General features: G+C 43.7%; 2 protein-coding genes across 5 annotated transcripts; one reads left to right on the forward strand and one right to left on the reverse strand.

The window, feature by feature from the left end:
* The first annotated feature begins 263 nt into the window (after positions 1-263).
* Positions 264-10,913, forward strand: rasef2 (RAS and EF-hand domain containing 2). Of its 4 annotated transcripts, none has more exons than XM_023815328.2 (17): positions 264-905; positions 3,245-3,394; positions 4,213-4,303; positions 5,381-5,476; positions 6,382-6,459; positions 6,560-6,675; positions 6,785-6,853; positions 6,978-7,059; positions 7,136-7,483; positions 7,565-7,666; positions 8,731-8,875; positions 8,956-9,037; positions 9,460-9,574; positions 9,862-9,975; positions 10,059-10,135; positions 10,232-10,346; positions 10,517-10,913. In XM_023815328.2, the coding sequence occupies exons 1-16, from the start codon at positions 580-582 to the stop codon at positions 10,332-10,334; spliced, it is 2,094 nt and encodes a 697-aa protein (XP_023671096.2). In that variant the 5' UTR covers positions 264-579; the 3' UTR covers positions 10,335-10,346; positions 10,517-10,913. The 4 variants fall into 4 exon arrangements, with proteins under 4 accessions (XP_023671096.2, XP_023671098.2, XP_023671099.2 ...); XM_023815331.2 differs by having other exon boundaries at positions 265-905; positions 7,136-7,203; positions 7,288-7,483; positions 10,232-10,913; XM_023815327.2 differs by having other exon boundaries at positions 265-905; positions 10,232-10,913.
* A 1,233-nt stretch (positions 10,914-12,146) lies between these two features.
* LOC111845714 (small EDRK-rich factor 2-like) lies at positions 12,147-15,278 on the reverse strand. Its single transcript, XM_023815318.2, has 3 exons — positions 15,120-15,278; positions 14,345-14,453; positions 12,147-14,232 (listed from the first exon to the last, which is right to left on the reverse strand). Exons 1-3 carry the CDS (start codon positions 15,124-15,126, stop codon positions 14,166-14,168), a joined length of 183 nt encoding a protein of 60 aa, XP_023671086.1. The 5' UTR covers positions 15,127-15,278; the 3' UTR covers positions 12,147-14,165.
* Between the last annotated feature and the right edge of the window lie 5,379 nt (positions 15,279-20,657).

The following is a 20,657-nucleotide window of genomic DNA, read 5'->3' on the forward strand; positions in this document are numbered from 1 at the left end:
ATGTCTTAAACTGTCAAGACTACACAACAAAGATGCATCCTCGACGGGGTACCCGGATATTTACATATGTAAAGAACATATGTATACATATTATTTAAATACGCTTGTCTAACACTTTAAAAAGAAGTTAATAATTTAGTTATTTTGATTTAAATTAGGATTCACTCATTTGATACATTCTTAATCTCCGTCCATGAATATCTTCCCATTTCAGTGATCACAGCCTATCCGTAGGAATGTACGAGAACAGGTGGGTTGATCGACACGCCTATTCTACGAAATTCAAGTTCATATGAGGGTTTGCTCACGTGAATAAGGCAGAATAACGAGTTAAAGGGGGTGCGTTGTTGGCATTTTTATTTTATTTTTTTGGTTTTGTATTTTGATGTGTTACGGAATTATAAATTATAACTATTTATGGGTGGATAACTTCAGTTAAAACAAAAAAAGGGGATCACGCAATTAAAACACGTCTCTATTCCAGAGTTACTGTCTTATTTACGCACAGTTTTAATTTAATTTATAATTTATAAGCACTTAAAGAGGAATTGCGGGGTCCCACATCCTAAAAAGAAGTTGATGCACATGAATTCCAAGTCGACAGAGATGGACGTCGCTGCTCTCCAAAGGCTCTTTTCAACCTGCGACATTAATAAATCGGGCAGGATCGAGTACGAAGACTTCGCAGTCGTTTGCAAGGAGCTCAGTGTTCCCAACGCAGAGATCAGCGCTTTGTTTAAGAAGTTTGATGTGGACGGAGACGGATACATTAACTTTGGCGACTTTTCGTCCAGATACAATGAGGTTTCCGAAACTCTGGATATCGCCTCACTGGGGCAGCCCACGAGAAGCGCTTGGGAGGAATTTGAGGAAAAGCTGGATGGTGGGATAGTCTATTTGGGAAGGTAAGTCCCGGCTGAAATGCTAGACTGATCGTGTATTTTCCTCTGCAGGTGCAAAAATCGCCACATTAAACCTCTCCTTTAAAATCTAGGCTATAATTCGGACGTAAAAATGACACTGAATTTCCGTAATAGTTGTTTTACTAGAAACTGGTCTTGCGTTTGTGTTATGTCTGACTTTAAAATAAACGTCCCATACATGTCCAAACCTAGTTTTAAGCGGTTTAAAACGTACAAATAATTGTGAAATCGTCAGTAAAACAGTAAACATTTCCGTAGTTTAAATTTAAAGTTAAACATTGACAATGTTTAATGTTGCATAGGCTTATGTGTATTTAAAACCCTAATTACTCGGGCCTAGTTATAATTGGCTAGAACACCTTGTTAATTTGCGTTCTAAGGTGTAGGCATGTAGTGTAACTCCCGAGCACTTCCAGCATAATGAACGGGCATTAATTATTGCGGACGCTCGTCCGTGTGTCCGGACAGCTCAGCCTTAACTTCTCCGCGTTCGCGGGCTGTCGTGTGCGCGGACGATTGTGTCCGCATTTGTCTGCAAACGCGGATGGCCGCGTTCGGCGCCTGCGTACAGTAATGATTTCAGTAGTGGTGTGCGATACTACAAGATTTGGTATCGATAGTTTTTAATAATTAAGGTGGATGCATCATCAAATTGCTAAAGTCCATTCATTTTCATTACCTTTAAGTGTGAAGCACAAGCAACAGAAAATGTTTTTTTTTTCTTTTTCTTTAAGTGCTTTGGGGGAAAAAATAGTGAAAATACAATAAACAAAGTACACATGATTGTATTTTTTTTATTGTAAGCTCAAATATCTCCCCACCCCCTGTGCAGAACAGATTAAAGGTTTTTGTTCAGGAACAGTTTCATGTTCACTTTTTTCGATTTTATTGCACTTCGCCTGGTACATACAGTAGTAACTGTCCTGCCTTTGAAAAAATCCTCTCAGCTTACACAGACAGCCGCAGTGCATTCAGGAGAGAAATTGAAACTAAAATATCGATCTCATTAAACTGGTATTGATCAATATCAATACCAACATTATTATCCACCCACCACTAGATTCCTGCAGACCAGGGCCCTATATCTTGAAGCAGGATTTTGTTCTTAGCCGGATAACTTGTCAGATTTAAGGTACACCAGTTTCAATGGACTTTATCTGCGTTCACTTACATTTATCCCAGACTACCTTAAATCCAACAATTTATCCGCCTGGCTAAAAAATCCTGTTTCATGATCCAGGCCACAGGAGAGGGCAGATGTTTGACGCATGTGCAACAAAATGGGTAAACTTTTTATTAACAGTTTTAAGTCTGACTTGAGCGATATTGAGGTGATACAGGAGTTTGTGGCATTTTGAAATCTGTGCGACATTCCCAGGAACATCCCTGTTCCTTTATTTTATTATGATGTCGCTTTATGTACTTCCTGAATACTTGAAAATTAGCTGGGACCACGGCAAGATTTCAAAATGCCAGAATATTTTGAATGCATCGTAAACCGTGGGATAATGTCTGGGCAGAAAGAAAAATCAGATGTGGTATGGCCGTACTTTGTACAGCAAAAACTACTCTCTCTCTCTTCGCTGGCCAGTCAGTGCTGCTACCTAGTAGTAAATTTCCTTGCACACGTGCAGTCAAAAGGCACGGTTTAAGTAGTGGTGGTGGGGGGGTAATTTAATACAGACCCTACATAAGCCTATTTATTCTGAACAAACTGGCAGACTGGGTCCTATGGTTTAAGGGCAGCACCACCATGTCCTTATTTTCATGTAGGTTCTCATTCCCCCGTGGCCTGCTGGCTGTCTACTCTGAGAAAGCACGCCTTAGCTTTCAAATACACTGTAACGCAATTATACTCCATATTAATGGATACAGGTCCAGTATGATCATGAGAACTTTTTTTTTTCTAGTAATGTAGCATAACTTGATGTGAAATTTATTGGGCTGAAAACAACTGCTTTTTAGAGGAGTTCTATAGAAAGCGGCATGTCGAAAAGGTTGGTCTGTAGTGGGTTATCTCCTGTATTTTATACCAATGGATTTCCTCGAATTTAATACCAGGCAGTTGCACCCCTGAATCTTGGGCCTGAAATAAGTTGATGTAAGACTTAAACTTGAGAACATGTGGCCGACAAGAGCCTCGGCTGTAACAGAATCTGTGATCTCTGCGCAGCAAGCCCTAGAACTCTCATCTCTCCCCGAAGGTGCCCAAATTCATCCTGCATTTGTCTTGAGATGACAGGGACTCATGCTTTGTAATACGGTACCAGTGTATTCTTGGATGCATTGGTAATCTTTCCCAAACCTTTTGCCTCCCCCAGGACCCGGGACCCTGTAGTGGAACTGTATCAGCAGATCTGCAGCTTGGATCCCTCCCTGCTCCAGCAGTATGAGGAGCTGGTCAGGGTGCTTGTGGGTGAGAACAGGGAGCACCAGCTGGAGAACCAGCAACTGGAGAGCAGCCTGAGACGGTGAGGAAGGGGGCTGCTGTGTGGTGTCCTGGCAGAAGGGCTGGGGGCTGAGATTGAGATACTGAGGCTCTCCATTAAAGGGCTGAAACTCTGTCACAGCATAACAGCCACTGTATACCTTCTCACATTCAAAGGCTGTTTTTATGTGGGCATGAATGAGTCTGATTGTGTGGCATTACCCACCACTGGGTATCGGGCCTGTTCTGTGAAACTGGGTTAAACATCAGTGACTTTTTCAGTCCATTGTCTGTTTAGTCTGCCCTCATACAAGAATGTTTGTTTTCTAAACTGTTTTTGATTCGTTGTTGGTTGCTAGGGAGGACAGTACATATTCCACATGAGAATTCAAGAATTATTTTGCTGAGATTACACAGGATTTATTGAATACTAAGGTGTCTTATGGCGGTGAGGTGATGGGCTATGATTTGTCAGCTGCATATGGCTCGGGTGCTCGTGTGAGGCCTTAATGCATAGTTTAAGTTATGGACGTGCACAAGCTTTTCAATGCCTAGGAGTGGAATTGATGGTGTATTTTCAGTTGACAATCAGGCATGGTGTTTTGTACTGTGACACAGTATTTCCCAATCTGGTCCTCGGGGGGGGTGGCGACAGACAGACAGTCCACAGTTTTGTTCCCTCCCAACTCCCTACCAGACAATCCACATTTCTCTTTCCACCCCCCCCCTCCCATTAGTCCACATTTTTGCTCCCTCCCACAGCTGGGAGGGAGCGAAAACGTGGACTGTCTGGGGCTCCCCAAAGACTGGGTTGAGAAACACTTCTATGACACAAGTACTGAGGTACTTTGCTGCCCGCAGGACGGAGGAGGCGACGGCGCGCCAGCTGGCTGAGCTAGAAGAAGACCTGCAGCAGCAGCTTGTCCTGCTCGAGCAGAGGGTGCGTGAGGAGGTGAGGAGCAGGAGGGAGCCTCCATACTGTTATGCTGCTCTCGGCATCCGATGTGAGACACCGTGTAACTCGCACCTTTGCCAAATGTGTCAGCAGTCTGCTTCGTTAGCGCTGCCATAAAGTCATGGTGTCTCCCTGCCGCTGCTTCTCAGCAATAACCCTCCTGGCCAGGGACTTGGGATTAACCTGCAGAATGAGTGTCACGTTATTTTCACAGGTGACCAAATGAACCGACGTTATGAATGCATGCGTCATGGTTTATTTTGGTGTAATGGGATGTCGTGGAAGTCCTTAGATCAGGGGTGGGTACTCTATTCCAAAAAGGGCCATTGTATATGCTGGCTTTCGCTGCAACTCCCTAATTAGATTACTCATTACAGGACTGATTGGCTGATAGAATCCTTACACCTGGGTTTGACCAGCTGACCTAAAGGTTGTCCCAAAAACATGCACACAGTCCAGCCCTTTTACGGATAAGATTGAACACTCAGCGCATGCATATAGGCAAAAAACCATTCTCATTCATGTTGCATGGCCAGAAATCAGATAAGAATCTGATCTAGGACCAGACATGAAAGGCTACGTTCACATTACAAGCCTCATTGTCCAATTCCAATTTTTTGCTCAGACTGGATTTGCCTGTCTATGGTTCACATTCATAATTACAGGTATACTGTGTCTAACTATAATGTGAACACATCTCTCACAGCACTCTTGTGCTTATTGATACGTTTCTGCAGGAGTCAGTTGCATCTCCAACAACAAAAAACACATGAATTCCGATCTGACCATTCGCGTCAGATGTGTATCCAATCTAGGACCACGTACGAGAGTGACTTGAATGATTTGAAAATCTCAGCTGAATCAGAGCTCGGAATACATGTCGAGGTTGGGAGGGGATATCGTGGGAACTCCCGGCTGCCACGTTCCAGGTGTGATTTGTCCCTGTTCCCTGGGTTCCACGCGTGGCAATCCAGGCTCCAGAGTGATTTGACCTGGCAGCCTTAAGTATCTTTTTTAAAGGCCTCCTTGGGAGTTGACTGAATAAAGCCTTACATTTGGATGCCATGGTAACAGGAGCACCTGAAACTGGAGACGGCTGTCGAGGCGATGCAGAAGAAACACGAGAGCGAAGTGGCAGACGTGCAGGCTGCTGTCGACAAGCTGAGAAAGGTAACGGCTGACGGGTGGCAGCGGGCCCCTCTGTAGAAGCTCCCCAGCACGGCAGCGTGAGAGGCTGTCGCGCTACTGCACTGTTTTCTTAGGGAGGAACCTGAATGTCAAAAGCACACTGCCTTCTGCCCTTGTTTATCTCCAGGGCATCAATCTGCGGTCTGCACATTTAGATACTACAGCCGACCTTTGACAATGCGTCACTGCTGAATGCTTCATAATAAAAGTCCCTCCATTTGCCAACATCTGGCAGGGCCTGGAAGTCCAGAGTTAATTTTAGCTGAATGCATGACACCAATATATTCTCCATCCGTAGCAGCTCTTGAGCCTGGCTGTGGTATGAAGTTTAAGTTGCTAGCCTGTTGCTGGTGTCGGTCCAGGATTAGGGTTAGGATTAGGGTTAGGATTAGGATTAGGGTTGGGTAAAGAGAGCATGAGGTAATTGGGCGATGTGTGGTTCTGTGCCAGTCACTGGAAGCTCACCCATCGGTTAGAATCCTGTGCTTGGCAGAATGGTTTTCCTGTTGGGGCCTTGAGTAAGGTTTGTTGCATGGACACATACTGATCATGCTCTCTGATCCTCACGGAACTAAGCAATAATCTGTTAAATTTCTCCTGTCAGTTTTAATATGATTAATTCTAGAAGCTGTAATTCTCAGGTCTATGATTCACTGTAGATGTAGGACTGATAAGCTGCCCAAGCACCCAACAGCAGGTCCAGTCCTTTAATGAAAACCACATTCCTTAAAGGCATCATGCCTTACAATCGGGCACCTATTACTCACTGTTTGTCAAGGAGTCCTTATGCACACAAGACCGGGCTCATGCTGCCAAAGCAGTTTGTAATGTTTATGAAATGTATATTTGAGTGGATTGCCTAGTAGCACATCCTGAAACTCTTCCAGCTCCAGGATGACTCCCAGCAGCTCAGTCCCAGCGTGGAGGTCCAGCGCCTGAGGGGCCAGATCCGGGAGATGACAGCGGTACAGCGTGGATTCACATCCCACCGGGTCGTGTGGAGGGGACCGGTTCCTTTTGCTTCCTGGATCGTTGCCCTGAAGGGGTTTTGTTTTTGTTCTTAAGGAAAATGAGTGTCTGCGGAGCTCACTCAACCAAACCCAGACTACAGTTTCCGTCCTGCAAGCCGAGCTGGACAGACTGAAGAATGAGAGTTCGGACGAAAGGTTGCAGCACGAGCGGTGAGGCTGAGCAGCGTAATGCGTTGGCCGCGTGCCCCCCCCTGCCTGGCAGCTCCCCCCCGCCAGGCTTTGTGAGCCCGAGGCAGTAACGCTACGCTCTCCCCCACAGGGAGACGGAGCACTTGAAAGCCATGTTGATGGAGTGTCAGTCCTATTCCAGTCACATAGCTGTTCTCCAGTGAGTCACCACTCTGTTTATTAAGTGTAAAGGATTTTTTTTTCCGGTGGGGTGGGGGTGGCAGTCATTGTTGGCAATTTAAACAATAATCTCTGCCCTAATTTTATGCTTCTTTCTCTTTGAGGGAAATGAATAAGAAGTTGTACGACAGCAATGATGGCTTGCGCTCTGCCTTGGCCCAGAACATACTTGTAAATAATAGGAAGGTATGGTTCTCTGTCACTGGAAACACTGCTATTTTTCGTTTTCTACCAGTGCTACTTCTAAATGAGTGTTCTTCAGCCTTCCAGGAAAGAGAGCTCAACCAGAAGGCTGAAGCCTATTCGACAGAGTACGCTGAAACGCATCAGGTGGCGATTTTCACTTTCTGCTTTCCTGTTCCTTTCCTGTTGTGATGTGGTTCTCCGGTCAGTCATGCGCACTTGCTTCCCAAGTTCTGTAGATGAGAGCATGGATAGTGACCCCAGCAAGGGCAGGTACTCCCATGTGGCCTCCTGGGCGGATAAATACCTGGACAGTGGCGTGTCCATCACCACGGAGACGGCAGCCAGCTCGTACGACAGTGACGACAGCCGGCAGTCCGTGGAGACGGTGCACCACAGCTATTCCTGCGCGTTCTCAGATGCTGAGGTATTTCCCCACCCAGCCCATGTGCCCAGATGCTCACATGAACGTACAGCCAGGTTTAAGGTGCTCTACCCCTCGCTGTAGGTGTCTGAATTGAAGTCAGAGATGGGGATTTCGGCAGCAGTCAGCCGGTGTGGCTCCATCGCCTCATCCATTCGTAGGCGCCTTTCTGCCTTCCCCGCGCGGGTAAGAAAGTCCTCGCAGCAGTAGTGACCCTACACTCCAGTACCAACATACCTCAATACTCCCTTCCAGTCGGCTGGTTCTAGGTATAAGGGGCCCACATGAACCTTAGCTGCTAAAGGCATGGACAGGTGGCATCTGGGTCGTGAATCCCAGGAATGGTCCTCCCCACTGTAGTGCTACTGTCCAAGACACTTGAACATAATTCTACGAGTTCCTTGGTTCTGAACCCAGCCTTTAGGTGCTCCTCAGCCACTCCATGTTTTTGTTCCATTTCACTTACCTGGTTCCTCTTCTCAGTCCTTGATTACCTGGCTGAGGTATGCAGGTGGTTCTATACCGAACAAATTATGTCCTTGCTGGGGGCTGAGTTGAGAACCACTGATCTATTGAATATTAAGTAATTCAGATAATTATTTAAATGTACTGAAGCAATAAACCAGTATTATTGTTCCAGGTTTTAGGATGATTCTTTGTGTTTTTAAATTGCTGTACTTTAAATCTTTAAGTGTGTTTTATTGTATTTTCCTCCTTTTACTGCCCTTAGCCGGCATTACCATTTTATAGACTCTTTCAAAGAGTTTTTAAGTAATCAAGCCAAAGGCTCTTTTTAGATTTTTGTTTTAACTGTTTCTAAAAGGGGTGGCAAAACTGACCCACTGAGAGCCACTGTGGGTGCAGGTCTTTGGGATGACCTCTCAATCAGCCAGTGATAAAGCAGTGTTTCTCAACTCCAGTGCTGGAGACCCCCTGTCATGCCAAAAACCCGCCCCCACAGCGGCTCTCCATGGATCAGGTTCAGCACCCCCGGTTTATAACGTTTTATATTTATTTATGAAGCTTCTGCATTATTTGTTCCTATAATACCTATATACTCTGACCATGAATATAGCCCTAGTTGTTGGCATGGCGATAAGCATCAACATAACTAACTGCACGGATAAGCTGTGGTCTTGTATTATATCTGGTTGATTATGCTCCTGTAGTTTTGTGAGACTGGATACTGGGGGAGATATTTGTGTGGGATTTTTGCATTTGCTGCAAGTGAGCAGTATTTGTGTTGACAGCACGCAGAGAAAGACGTCCCCGATGGTGAGGTGACAGGCCCTATGTACAGAGTGGTCCTGGCTGGGGATGCCGGGTCTGGGAAGTCCAGCTTCTTACTGAGGCTGTGCAAGAATGAATTCAGAGGAGACATTCAAACCACACTAGGTGAGATCCGGATCCACACACTTATCCAGCAAACCTAATGTTTAGTTTCCTTACCAAGCAGAGTGATCCTCTGGTCTTAGGAGTAGATTTCCAAATGAAGAGGATGCTGGTTGATGGGGAGAAGACTACTCTGCAGATCTGGGACACTGCTGGACAAGAGAGGTGCGTGGTGTAAGGAGAAGAGGAGGTGAGGAGCGCTTGCTGATACAGCATGTTGCCGTACCCACCACACGACGAACCACTTCAGGGATGAGAACCCGAGTGCATCCCTGCGGCGGGTGGTGGTTGGAGTGCAGATCCAGCCACCAACCCCCAAATTTTCCCTATAAGTTGGAGGTCCTCCTTGGAGGGCCAGATGTAGATTAACATCATACCCAGGATGAAGCAGTTGCAGGTTAAGGGTCTTGCTCAAGGGCCCAATGGAGTAGGATCACTCATGGCATTCATGGGATTTGAACTGGCAACCTTCTGATTGGCAGCACAGCTCCCTAGTCTCAGAGCCATGGTGGGCAAGAATCATATGCATGACTGGATTGGACCAGTGAGAGTGTCAAAGTAATTAATTCTCTGCTCTCCATCGGTAGGTTTCGCAGTATTGCACGGTCGTACTTCCGCAAAGCTCATGGAGTTCTCCTGCTGTATGACGTTACATCAGAGTCCAGCTTCCTCCACATCCGGGAGTGGGTGGATCAAATTCGCGTACGTTTTCAGGAGACCCTTAAAGGTTGCAATTAATTTTTGAAAATCATAGCTAATATTAAAGAGAAATTCCAGTTTGTACAGAGATATCACTATAACTTCTAAAACTTTCATGTTTAAGTCATCATAATGCTGTTGGTTTTGGGGTACATGTGCTTTTACAAAATTTAGTTGGTAAAAATGAATTGTACAGCTTTGGTTTTAGGTATCATCCAGCAGGGGATGTGACCTTACAACCACTAACTCGGTGAGTGCCAGATCAATGATGGCCTGTTCTCTCATCTCAGGATGCCACAGGTGAGCTGCTGCCCTTGTGTATAGTTGGAAACAAGGTGGACCTCAGGGTTGAGCAACCAGCCGGTGCCAGTGTTAGCAGAGTGAATGGAGAGAAGCTAGCTATGGTGAGTCACCCTCCCTTATCTCGGACCTGAATGATGAACATTCAGCAGAGGTGTGCAGTGATCAACTGCCCTGCCAACTGCAGGCGTACAGTGCCCTCTTCTGTGAGACGAGTGCCAAGGAGGGCACCAACGTGGTCGAGGCCGTCCTTCATCTCGCCAGGTTGGTAATGTTCCAGAATGTTCTGCACACATGTTGGGCTGCACATATTGACGGGAAGGTTAATGATTCTTTAACGCGGTACCCCTACCCCCACAGGGAAGTGAAAAAGAATGAGAGGATGAGGCGGAAGTCTGAGCCCAAGGTGAAGCTTAGCATAGCAGATGGGAAGAGGGCAGTCGGCAATTGCTGCAGTGTGTAGATGGACGCTGACGCCATCTAGTGATGGCCAGGTGAAGCTGAATGAACCCCTTGCTGTATTTTCTGACCCCACTAGATGGTGCTTTGTCCCAAAAAGGGTTCAAAGCATGTCCCAAATCAACCCAAGAGCACCATCTAGTGGGGTTAAAAGAATACAGCAAATGGTTCAGGAAGCTTCATTTGGCCATCACTGCCATTCCTCCAGTTGAAGAATTACAGCATTGTTGTTTCTGTGTAAGGAAGTTTTCAATTCAATTGCTATACTTTTTAATCCCCAAGTAATTTTATTATTATTATTATAATTATTATTATTATTATTATTATTATTTTACCATTTTAAACTCTAAACTGCTGTTAAAAAATGTTTCTGGAGGATTGTTCCAAGAATGTCACAAGTGTTGCAAGGAGATTTGAAACCAATTGTAAAAACAGAACTGCATGAAGAATGTTTAAGTAACTTTTTAGAATCGATTTTCAGTATATTGTATGTAAATTCTGTGTATGTTGTGCAGATTTTCCGTTGTCCTGCAGAGAAAGTTATTTTAATTTTATAAATAAAAATGTGTCTCTGTCCTTTAAACCTGAGTTCTTCAGCGTAATTTCTTTAAAACCTTTTATTGGAATCGGTTTTTAAACAAAGTTGATGGGCCCTACCTGTAAGTTATTGGGGTGGAATTACCTTAAATGAAAAGGAGCCTGATATTTAAAATAATGCCCTGTTCAATGCAGGGATGAAAAATTTTTCCTTCTCTGCCTAGGCCGTTTGAGAACAGTGTATGTTAAATTAGTTTTTTTCTTTTTTTATAACATGATTAACACAAATGTTACCCACCCCTAAATAGCAGTAGTATATAATTGAGATTTTGCTTTAATTCGTCCTTTTAACTGAATACAATGCACTGTAACAACATAAATCACAAACTGCTCCAATAAAAGATTAAACACGTACATATGATTAAACCCCTACTAAAACAGGCTGTATTTTGTACACAATCTCTTATTAATTTTTGTGTTGAAATTTTTCTACTTTTTTTTTTAAGGTTTGCAAGCCACAAAAAGGAATGGCAGAGAAATGGACAAACGATAAACTAACCTTTAAAATAAACGTACATACAAATAAGTACACAAATTTAGGAAATTTTTACATTTTATGTAGACCTACCAATAATCCCCTCCAACATTATACAACATCTGAGTCACTGTTTCTTTTATTTTGTTTTTCTCTTTTGTGTTCTGAAATATGTCTCCTCTCATGCTACTCTAGTCATTTTGCGACCACTGGCTGTTACACAGTTGCAACAATGTTAGTAATCTTGCATATTTTTATGTCATGTAAAAAAATTACACACTCTCCTATAGCACTCGGTAGTGATGTGTCGATGCAGTGTTGGGTAGTAGCTAACAACAATTAGCGACGCTACTAACTTAACTACTCTGCTCCTTAGCTTATCAGTAGCACAGCTACTCTTAAAACACTGTAGCTTTTTCAGTAACTATTTTTGTGAAATAGTGATGTAACATGGCAAAACGATACATCGTAAAAAAATAAATAAATACTACAGGTTGTCGTCCAATTATGACCTATGCTCGATCGACTTTACGACCGCTCCAAGACCGCCGATATGTGACCACAACGGTGCGAGTTGCCTCGCCTGGGTCTATGACAGTCTCTGCCCTGACTGCCGGTATCCCCGCGAGAAGCGCATTCATCTCATGCTCAGGCTGTACAGTATACATTCATATCTCTGTGTGCTAGCAGCTTAAATGGTGATAAAAAGGTGATAAAATGGTTTAAAACACCAAACAATATGACTTAAAGATGATAGATTTTTATTATGCAGTATAATATATATATACAAAGGAGGGTGATACTGTCACATAACATGACCTGACCGCCTGACCTAAACACAACAGAAATGGCCTTGGAGGAGTTTGACCAGAGTGAAGGAAAAGTGGCCAATGAGAGCTCAGCAAACGTGGGGCCTCCCTCAGGACAGCTGGAGAAGCATCCCAGGAGGCCACCTCGTGAAACTGGTGCAGAGGAGAAAGTAGAGTCAGCCAGTCCTGGGAGCAATTGGGATTAGGGGTCTTGCTCAACAGCCCAATAGACACCACTCTGCTGGCCATGGGATTTGAACCGACAACCTCTTGGGTCCCAACCCACAGAGCTGCCTTCCCAATTAATTATTTTTTTTTGTATAATACTTCTTTGGTTAGTGCATAATTCCATACATGTTATTTTATAGTTAAGTTTTTTATAATTACTGTAAACCGTAGAAAATTGTACAAATAAACCTTTCTATGAGTGGGTGTCTCAAACTTTTGACTGATTCTATTGTATGTATGAAATTATAAATTATGATACTGCATTTGCCTAATAACCACAGCTGACAGCCTTCAACACAGGTTTGTTTGCTGTAATGGCTGCAAAAATATTGGATCAAAAAGATGATGCATGTGAATGAGATTGAATCAGGTTTGAAACACAAGCTGCTGTGGTTTTGGTTGGATCATGTGCTACCAAGTAAGATGGGGGAAACTGAAATGAATATCCGTGTTAGTGCCTGAATTCAGTCCTGCTTGCTTGTTTTGTTGCTGAGGTGGCGATCTGCATGTGGGTGGGTGTAGGCTTGGAAACTTTCATTTAGTGTTAGAAAACTTTCTCCCACCACAAATTGCAAAGTAGATCACTTAAGATTCCCCCCTCCTCACCCACACATTTTTCTAGATTCCACCTTACAGCTGTTTTCATTTTGGGACACTTTCCTTCCTGTTAATCAGTCATTGTGTGAAAATCACCAGTGAACCATTTCAGAGCAAACGTGCAGTCAAACACTACGACACCATTGTACCTAACCTAGGTCCCTCGTCCTGTTATGACCTCTTTACTACAAAACCCACGTTGAAGCTCACAAGAACTAGCATAGAACTGTACCTCAGGTGATGTTACACAGGAATCTGTTCTGAGCTCTTATAATGGGGTCAGTACAATATTGAGGCCCATCTGTGGCCCAGTCCTTACTTAGCAGTTATCCCTGGATAAACAGCTGGCCTGCATTCTGGAGGCACAGAAAGTGTGAATACATAAACAAGACTTGTAATTATTCCTGCATATTATTCCGGAAAAAAAATAATTCTTTTAAGTCAAATGATTAGTTTCTCAGCGTGAACCATTTAGTAAGATAGCAGAAATGCCTTTTCTGCTTCAATTTACTGTTCATTGCTAGTCAAGTCTCTCTCAACAGCACTGGGTGCTTATGCAGAACAATAGAACCGTAGAAAGCTTCCTAATCCTGCTGAATAGGTGCTATGTGAAAAAAACACATTAAAAGGAGTACTTTGCACACAAAAGGAAGTCTCGTCTACATTATCTTAATACATTTCATTTAATCATTATGCTCATCACTCTGCTACGGACGGTGTTACAAGACAGACATGTAATTGATAGCAACCTCCACAGACAGCTTGTGAAACTCTATGCTCAAGACAAACCAGTGGCAATTAAAAAGCTACCTTTTATTAACTTAAAGTGGGGCTTCAGGATACAAAAATAACACCAGCACAGGTAGGCTGCACCGTGTCTGCACTTAATGCACTTTAGAAGTTAGGAATCTGTACAACTGGAGGCAATTAGATGTCAGCTGTCAAGACATACTTTCATAGCAAAATAACACTTTCCAGAACCAAACGATTTTAACCTCCCCCCACAGAAAATTAGGTACACGAATACAACGCATCTACATCCTAAAAAACTAATCGACAGCTCAGTTCTCGCAATATTAGTGACATTAGTGATAGTCATACTTCAATAAAAACTCATTACGTTCCGTGGTTATTTTGGTTTAGTGTCGACTTTCTCGTTTGCCTTCTTCTGCTTCTGCTGCATTATCTCCGCATCCCTGAAAAACACCAGGGCACAGAACAAGGCTCAAGCAAAAACTAGCATTGTTTAGTTTAAAGAAGAAAAAAAAATGGGCAAAAAGGAGCAAAAAACAACTACTTCAGGAGTACCTTTGCTTCCTGGCGGCAGCTGACAGCCCGTCCTCGCCTCTCTTACCCTTGGTTTGGTCCATCTGTTTTTTGGCATTTTTCTGGCGAGCAAGATCTCGCTGGTTGCCCCCTACAACACAGTTAAGTCGTCACCTGGCCACATGTCCTGCCATTTCTGCTTAGATCGCGGATTTACACGCACGCATTAAGTCTCGGCTGGGAGTAGCCGCTGAAGACCATACGGGGTGCAGCCAGTCTACGTGGCAAGGGGGCGCTGCAGAGCCCGACATGCCGCCAGCATGACCACAACAACACCACCGCCCTGGAGAAACGTGCTCGCTTCATCTTCGTCCGCGATCAAGTCGACCGATGGAGGAAGTAAGACGGAAAGAAGCAAAGTCCCCATCGGCTCTGGTGACTGATGTCCCGTATAACGCGGCGCAGGACTGACAGGCACTGAAGTGCACCCATCATAATTAAACCAGCAATTAGAAAAATAAAAGAAAACAAAATGTGCATATCAAACGATAAGCAACAATGGACCTATTTCCCAATGCATGGGAAACCGATTGTAACAATATCAGTGAACCTTTTTAATCGGAGGTTATAGACAGGATGTGCAGTTTCACGTGCAATCGCAAAACTAATTCTTCGAAATAGTTCAATTTTTTAGCAAAACGATGTTCTAAGTAGATCGATTAGCGGATCTCTAAACCTCTGGCTCCACCGAGTAGCAAAGTCGATAATTTGAGCAGCAGTATTTATGTTAACTGCTTGTAAACCCTTTAATACCCACTTGTCATTTTTTGTGATGCGATGGCTCCCGACACCAGGTAAACTCACGCGAAGGGCTGCTTCAAACACCGGATTGCAGTGACACCGCTGCGCACCACGTTACACACGGATGATGCGGGCCGTAATCCCAGCGCCTTTATGGCGGAACATGGTTTGTATGGCATTCAAAATAGCCTACAGTTATTCGTCCTCTCATTGGTAATTCTGACAGTGTCCCGCCCTTGCCCCTAAATCCATTGGTCTCTCTGAATGTCATTCAACACGTATAGCCGTTTTCCTCGTCTTATTGGTTACTCTGTCTGACATTGTTTATGTACTACTCCCCCATACCTGGCTGCGGTTCAGATTGTCCGGATGATATTGTATTTACCTCAACTCAATTTCAAAGCGAAATTCAAGAACTTGCGGGCCCAGTTTTTATCTGCATAGAGTTTTACTTCTGTAGACAGCACAACATGCACGTGTATAATTTGCACATTTGTTTACAATGGTGCATGTTTGGTTTCAACACTCCTAGGAACCAAATCAGCCCTGAATTCCCTATCCCCCTAAAATGGAGTAAAGGACAGCATCTATCTACCAACAGTGTATCCTGAGCTGAGTCCTGGAGAATGCCCTGAGCAGGAATGCCAGTCCAGCGCAGACAAAAGATACACTCATTCACTAAAGTGATGTCATTTAGAGGCAAATATGCATGCCTAATGTCTGTCTGTAGGCTGCGAGAGTAAACCACTTACATTAAACCACCTGATACAGAGAGACGCACATGGGAGACACTGGCATGGAAAGTTGGCTGGCATCGTAAGTTTCACTACAGGTTATAGTGCCCACTCATGGGGGCATGCACTGCCCACTGAGCCACCCCCATTGTGCATTATTATAGTTTTTCAAAATATTATATTTTGTATATTTATGTAGTGAAATATATCCATTCGATATATTTAAATATATTCACAGTAGCACGGTGGCACAGTGTTTTATGCGTTAAATGCAGAGGACACATTTCGTTGTTGTGCACTCCGTGCTGTGGTGTGTCAACAATGACCACTGATCTTCTAAATTCTATCAATTTCCAGCTACAGCCCTGTGTGGCAACAAATACTATTACAAACTTCTAATCATTATCACTGAGTTTCATAGACCCAAAATTGGTAATTGCCAATTGCCCAACCTGCAAGTCTGCAAAATTCCCTCTTGAACACAGTGAAAACAAACAAAGAATTCCCATCATGAAACAACAAATACCTTTGCAGTCCTGTTTCTGTGGAAGCTGTCAGGAATGGACCAAACTATTCTGCAGAATAACAGGTAATACAGTTTTTAAGCACCAGTCGTGACAGTTCCACGTTCACCACAATAATAAAAATACAAAAAAAAAACGGCACTCTTAATTACTACGTCGCGGTAGAACAGTTCCGTCAAGAAATATTTTAGTGTACGACTGTAGTCAATCATTGCAAAGTCATTGATTATCATGACCACTTGGAGGCAGTGTAGACCATACAAAACATCCACAATTCTTCATGGCGTTTAATTATCTGTCATTGTAACACCGCCTCACCACTCCCACTTGTTCCACACAGGCATGCTCGCTAACACGTACGCATGCAGCTAGCTTATATGCTTTGTTGCACAATGTGCAGCAGTTTTTCTTTTCTTTTTTTGCAGTTTTATTGCGAAACTTTTCTCGGTCCGACTCAGCTTTGTTATTATAAATGCTGTAGGTCAGAGTTTCAGCCTGAAAGTTAGACGACTATAGGCGGAGCTGGTACTCCACCAGCTATTCTCATGTTACAATTAATACATGAAATCAAATAAATAATTTGAGCTTCGATAAGCAAAATAAACACCTGTCCTCAAAAAGATTGTAAGAAAATTAATAAAAGTGAATGTTTTGCTTTTATCGAATGACCTGTAGGATTTGCACGACTGCACTTATCTTGTCAATTTTTCAACTTTTTAAATATGAATAGGCTTTGAAACTCATTATGTATTTTCGTTTATTGGATAGTTTAATTCTTGAATATAACACGTACCATACTCATAGCTAAATTTTCCGTTCACAGTAAGTGTATGTTAATAACTCATTAATAAAACTTTTTTATTATTATTAATATTATATTTTTAAATCTTATGTGTACCACAGTACGGTTCGGTGGCGCCATACTACGTAAACGCGTGAACAGGTGGATGCATGGACACTACACAGTATCGTGACATGCTGTAATGCCCGCACAAGTAATATTCAATCAGTTACAGATTCATTCAGATAAGCTGCTGGATGATTATTCAGATAGGCTGCCTTGCGTACAAACGTCATTAAAAAGGCCGCTGTGCATCATATGTGAATTCTTTTGCGTGTCTTCTTAGCATCATTACAAAAGTGTTACAGATATTACAGATACCCTGCACATAGTGTGTCTGCTGCGTTGTTAGTGAACTGCCTCCCACGTGCTTCTTATTATTGTTTACTTTGCAGGCGTTGTTTTGACCCATTTTCTGTTTATCGCTTTGCCTTCAGACCTGACTGAGCCGGACCAGCCCCGTCGTACTCCGACATACCGTACAATCTGTCCATTCCAGAGAACTTTCCACTTGCCTGATCTCACGTGTTTGCTCTGCTATTCGGTCTCCTGAGTCAACAAGCTGATCTCCATTTAAGCAGGGCTTTGTAGCAGCGCCGGACTGCCCAGGGAACGCAGTCAGGGACTGTAACACGATCATTTGTCAGGTCATATGTACACCTGGGTCTGTTTCTGTAAAAAAAGATGTCTGTTCAATACATTTACATTTCTATTACTCCATTAGAGCCAGCGTATGTTTGACATGAACCATGTGCAGATCTTATACAACAACAACAATAATAATAATAATAATAATAATTATTATTATTATTATTATTATTATTATTATTATTTCAGTAGTTTGCTTTTGGTGGAGTGCATCAGTCTAAATATAGTAGGGGGACTTGGGAATCAATTTGATTCTTTAAGACATAAAATGCCCACTAGCAAAAGCTATTTTCATTATGCCATGTAAAACATTTAGCCAGATCTTCTGGCTTTTCTACTGTTGCCATACCACTGTTGTATTTTCAAATAAGTAAGATTTTTGTCTAATGACAATAAAACTTGGATTGTGCTATACTCTTTTTTATGCATTTTAAATATAGCTGATTCAGTACTTTTGGTTTTGTTTTGGAGTCTGAAAATGGCGTAGATGATGGGTGTGATTTTTAGCCTTGAGTGTGCTGTCATTTCGGCCCTCGGACAGCTTTCTGCCACCAAAGGCTTTTCTTTAGCGTTAAAGACACGCAGGTTGGAAGCGTGCCAGCGAGATCTGTAAATTCTGTCATTTAGAGAAATACCGGCAGCGTGCCAGTACTTACATATATACAGTACCATATTAAATTATAGAGCATATCCTAAATACTATCATTGTACACTAAATAGCAACACAATAATTATACCTCTGTATGATCCAGCTATTCCTGGCTAGCGTGTGTTATGCTATGGAGATGCAGCGCATTGCCCTAAAAAAGAAACTGAAGACGCAGACGGCAGATTTTACAAGTTTACGGACTGTGAGAGAAGCATTGCCGATGTGCAGTTTTGCTAGGGAGAGAGAAAATGAGATGTTGTGAACGATGTGGGGTCAGTGTGCATTCAGCCTACAGTAATTGCTTCTGACTTTTTACCCGACTCAGATGTGTGTGCAAAATAAAGCACTATGTTCCCCGGAGAATTTTAACAAATCAGTCTGCTTAATGTTGGAAAGGCTCTTTCGCCATAATAACGGAATAATATATTAATGGTTTGCGAGGGTCCATGTTATGTTAAGACAAAAAAAAAAAGCATTCAGCTTTGGTTGTTATTTATGTCCTTATAACTTTCTGGCGTAACAGGGCTTTTTTTCTTCAGCCCTGGTTTCGGCTCTGTGGCCGTAGATATTCTAGTCTAGACTAGACAAAGCCAGTCAGTCGCCAGACTGCCAGCTGACGGTGAGGTGAGGATGAGGGTGAAGCCTGGACCCTTCAAACACTCGGCACAAGCAGCAGGACAGGGGGCCTTTCTAAGGACCGTGACTCCCTGGGGGGTTGGGAAAATAATGGGCCATTTTCATTTACCCTTGGAGTCGTGAACAAACGGTTAAACCATAGTAATCCAGATGAGATGGCTTGTGTAATCCGGTGATCCTGCATCAGATGCTGCTTTTCAGTTGTTGACTCTCTCGTCAGTATTGTAACAGCATTACTGCGTAATGTGACGTTTTGTTCAATCGATCTGACCCCCCCCACCCACCCACCCACCCAGGAAAATCTGACGTGAGTTATGAGACTCTACAGTCTTAATTTAACGAGGTTTCAGGAAACACATGGTTGCACTTATCATGTAGAATTTTCCATTTATTCCACCAAAGTATGTAATAAAGACTAAAAAATGTAATTGTTTTTTGTGGCCAAGGATATTCCATAACATAATATTTTAAAAGCATCGGGATTAATTGAGGGGCAAAAACATTGCCAGTCAACATTCTGTTCTTCGCTGCTGTTTTATTTTTAGCGATGATACATTTTTGAGGAAAGAAAAATCTAATAAGCTCCAATTACGCTCCGGTTAAATATAACGCCCAGGCGTGCTTCGGATAAGACAAACATTCTTTATTTTTGAAAGCCTTCAGAAAGCGATGTCAACAAAGCCATGCATTTGGGCAGCTCGACCGCAGGGTAATCAGAGGCGTGCTTGTGGTCAGGCTCCCGCCTCACACGGGTTCCATCTTAGGTAAGACTGGAGGCGGCTGTCACAGGCTGGGCCTGGAAAGCCTGCAGCAGGAAGGTGGAGCAGTCTGCTTAAAAAGCAGCATGTCCCTCAGTGGATTTGGTGTCTGCATCTGTGATCAGAAGGTCACGGGTTTGAATCCTAGTGCTTGTAGGCTGATTGCATCCTTGGGCCCCTGAACAAGGCCCTTAACCCCCAGCTCCAACGTCGACGCTGGCTGACCCTGTGCTGTCACCCCCTAAAACTTGCTGTCACCCCTCTGTGTGTCCCATGGAGAGGTGAAGGCTCATTTTGTGTACCTTACAGGGTCATGTGGCGCCCACTACTGTTCACTCTGTGCCTCCAGCTGACAGTCAAAGTTTCATAACTAAGGGACAGGAGGCCATCAGGTTGAGGGAGCCTTTTCACCTCCATTCAGTCACACCAAAAAGTCTCAGACACAACATCAGCTGAATTTGCCCGCCGATGCTTCCTGACACACACCTCCATGAGCCTCAACGGCAAGCAGACCTGCTGCTGAATCCATTCCTCCAGTTCTGCAGCAGAATGGACCCGACTCAGTAATGGGAGACAGGGAGAGCACAGGGAGCCGGGCCTCCGAGAGGGAGAGCACAGGGAACAGGGCCTCCGAGAGGGAGAGCACAGGGAGCAGGGCCTCCGAGAGGGAGAGCACAGGGAACAGGGCCTCCGAGAGGGAGAGCACAGGGAGCAGGGCCTCCGAGAGGGAGAGCACAGGGAACAGGGCCTCCGAGAGGGAGAGC

This window comes from Paramormyrops kingsleyae, chromosome 13, assembly GCF_048594095.1.
Source record: "Paramormyrops kingsleyae isolate MSU_618 chromosome 13, PKINGS_0.4, whole genome shotgun sequence".
Taxonomy (NCBI): domain Eukaryota; kingdom Metazoa; phylum Chordata; class Actinopteri; order Osteoglossiformes; family Mormyridae; genus Paramormyrops; species Paramormyrops kingsleyae.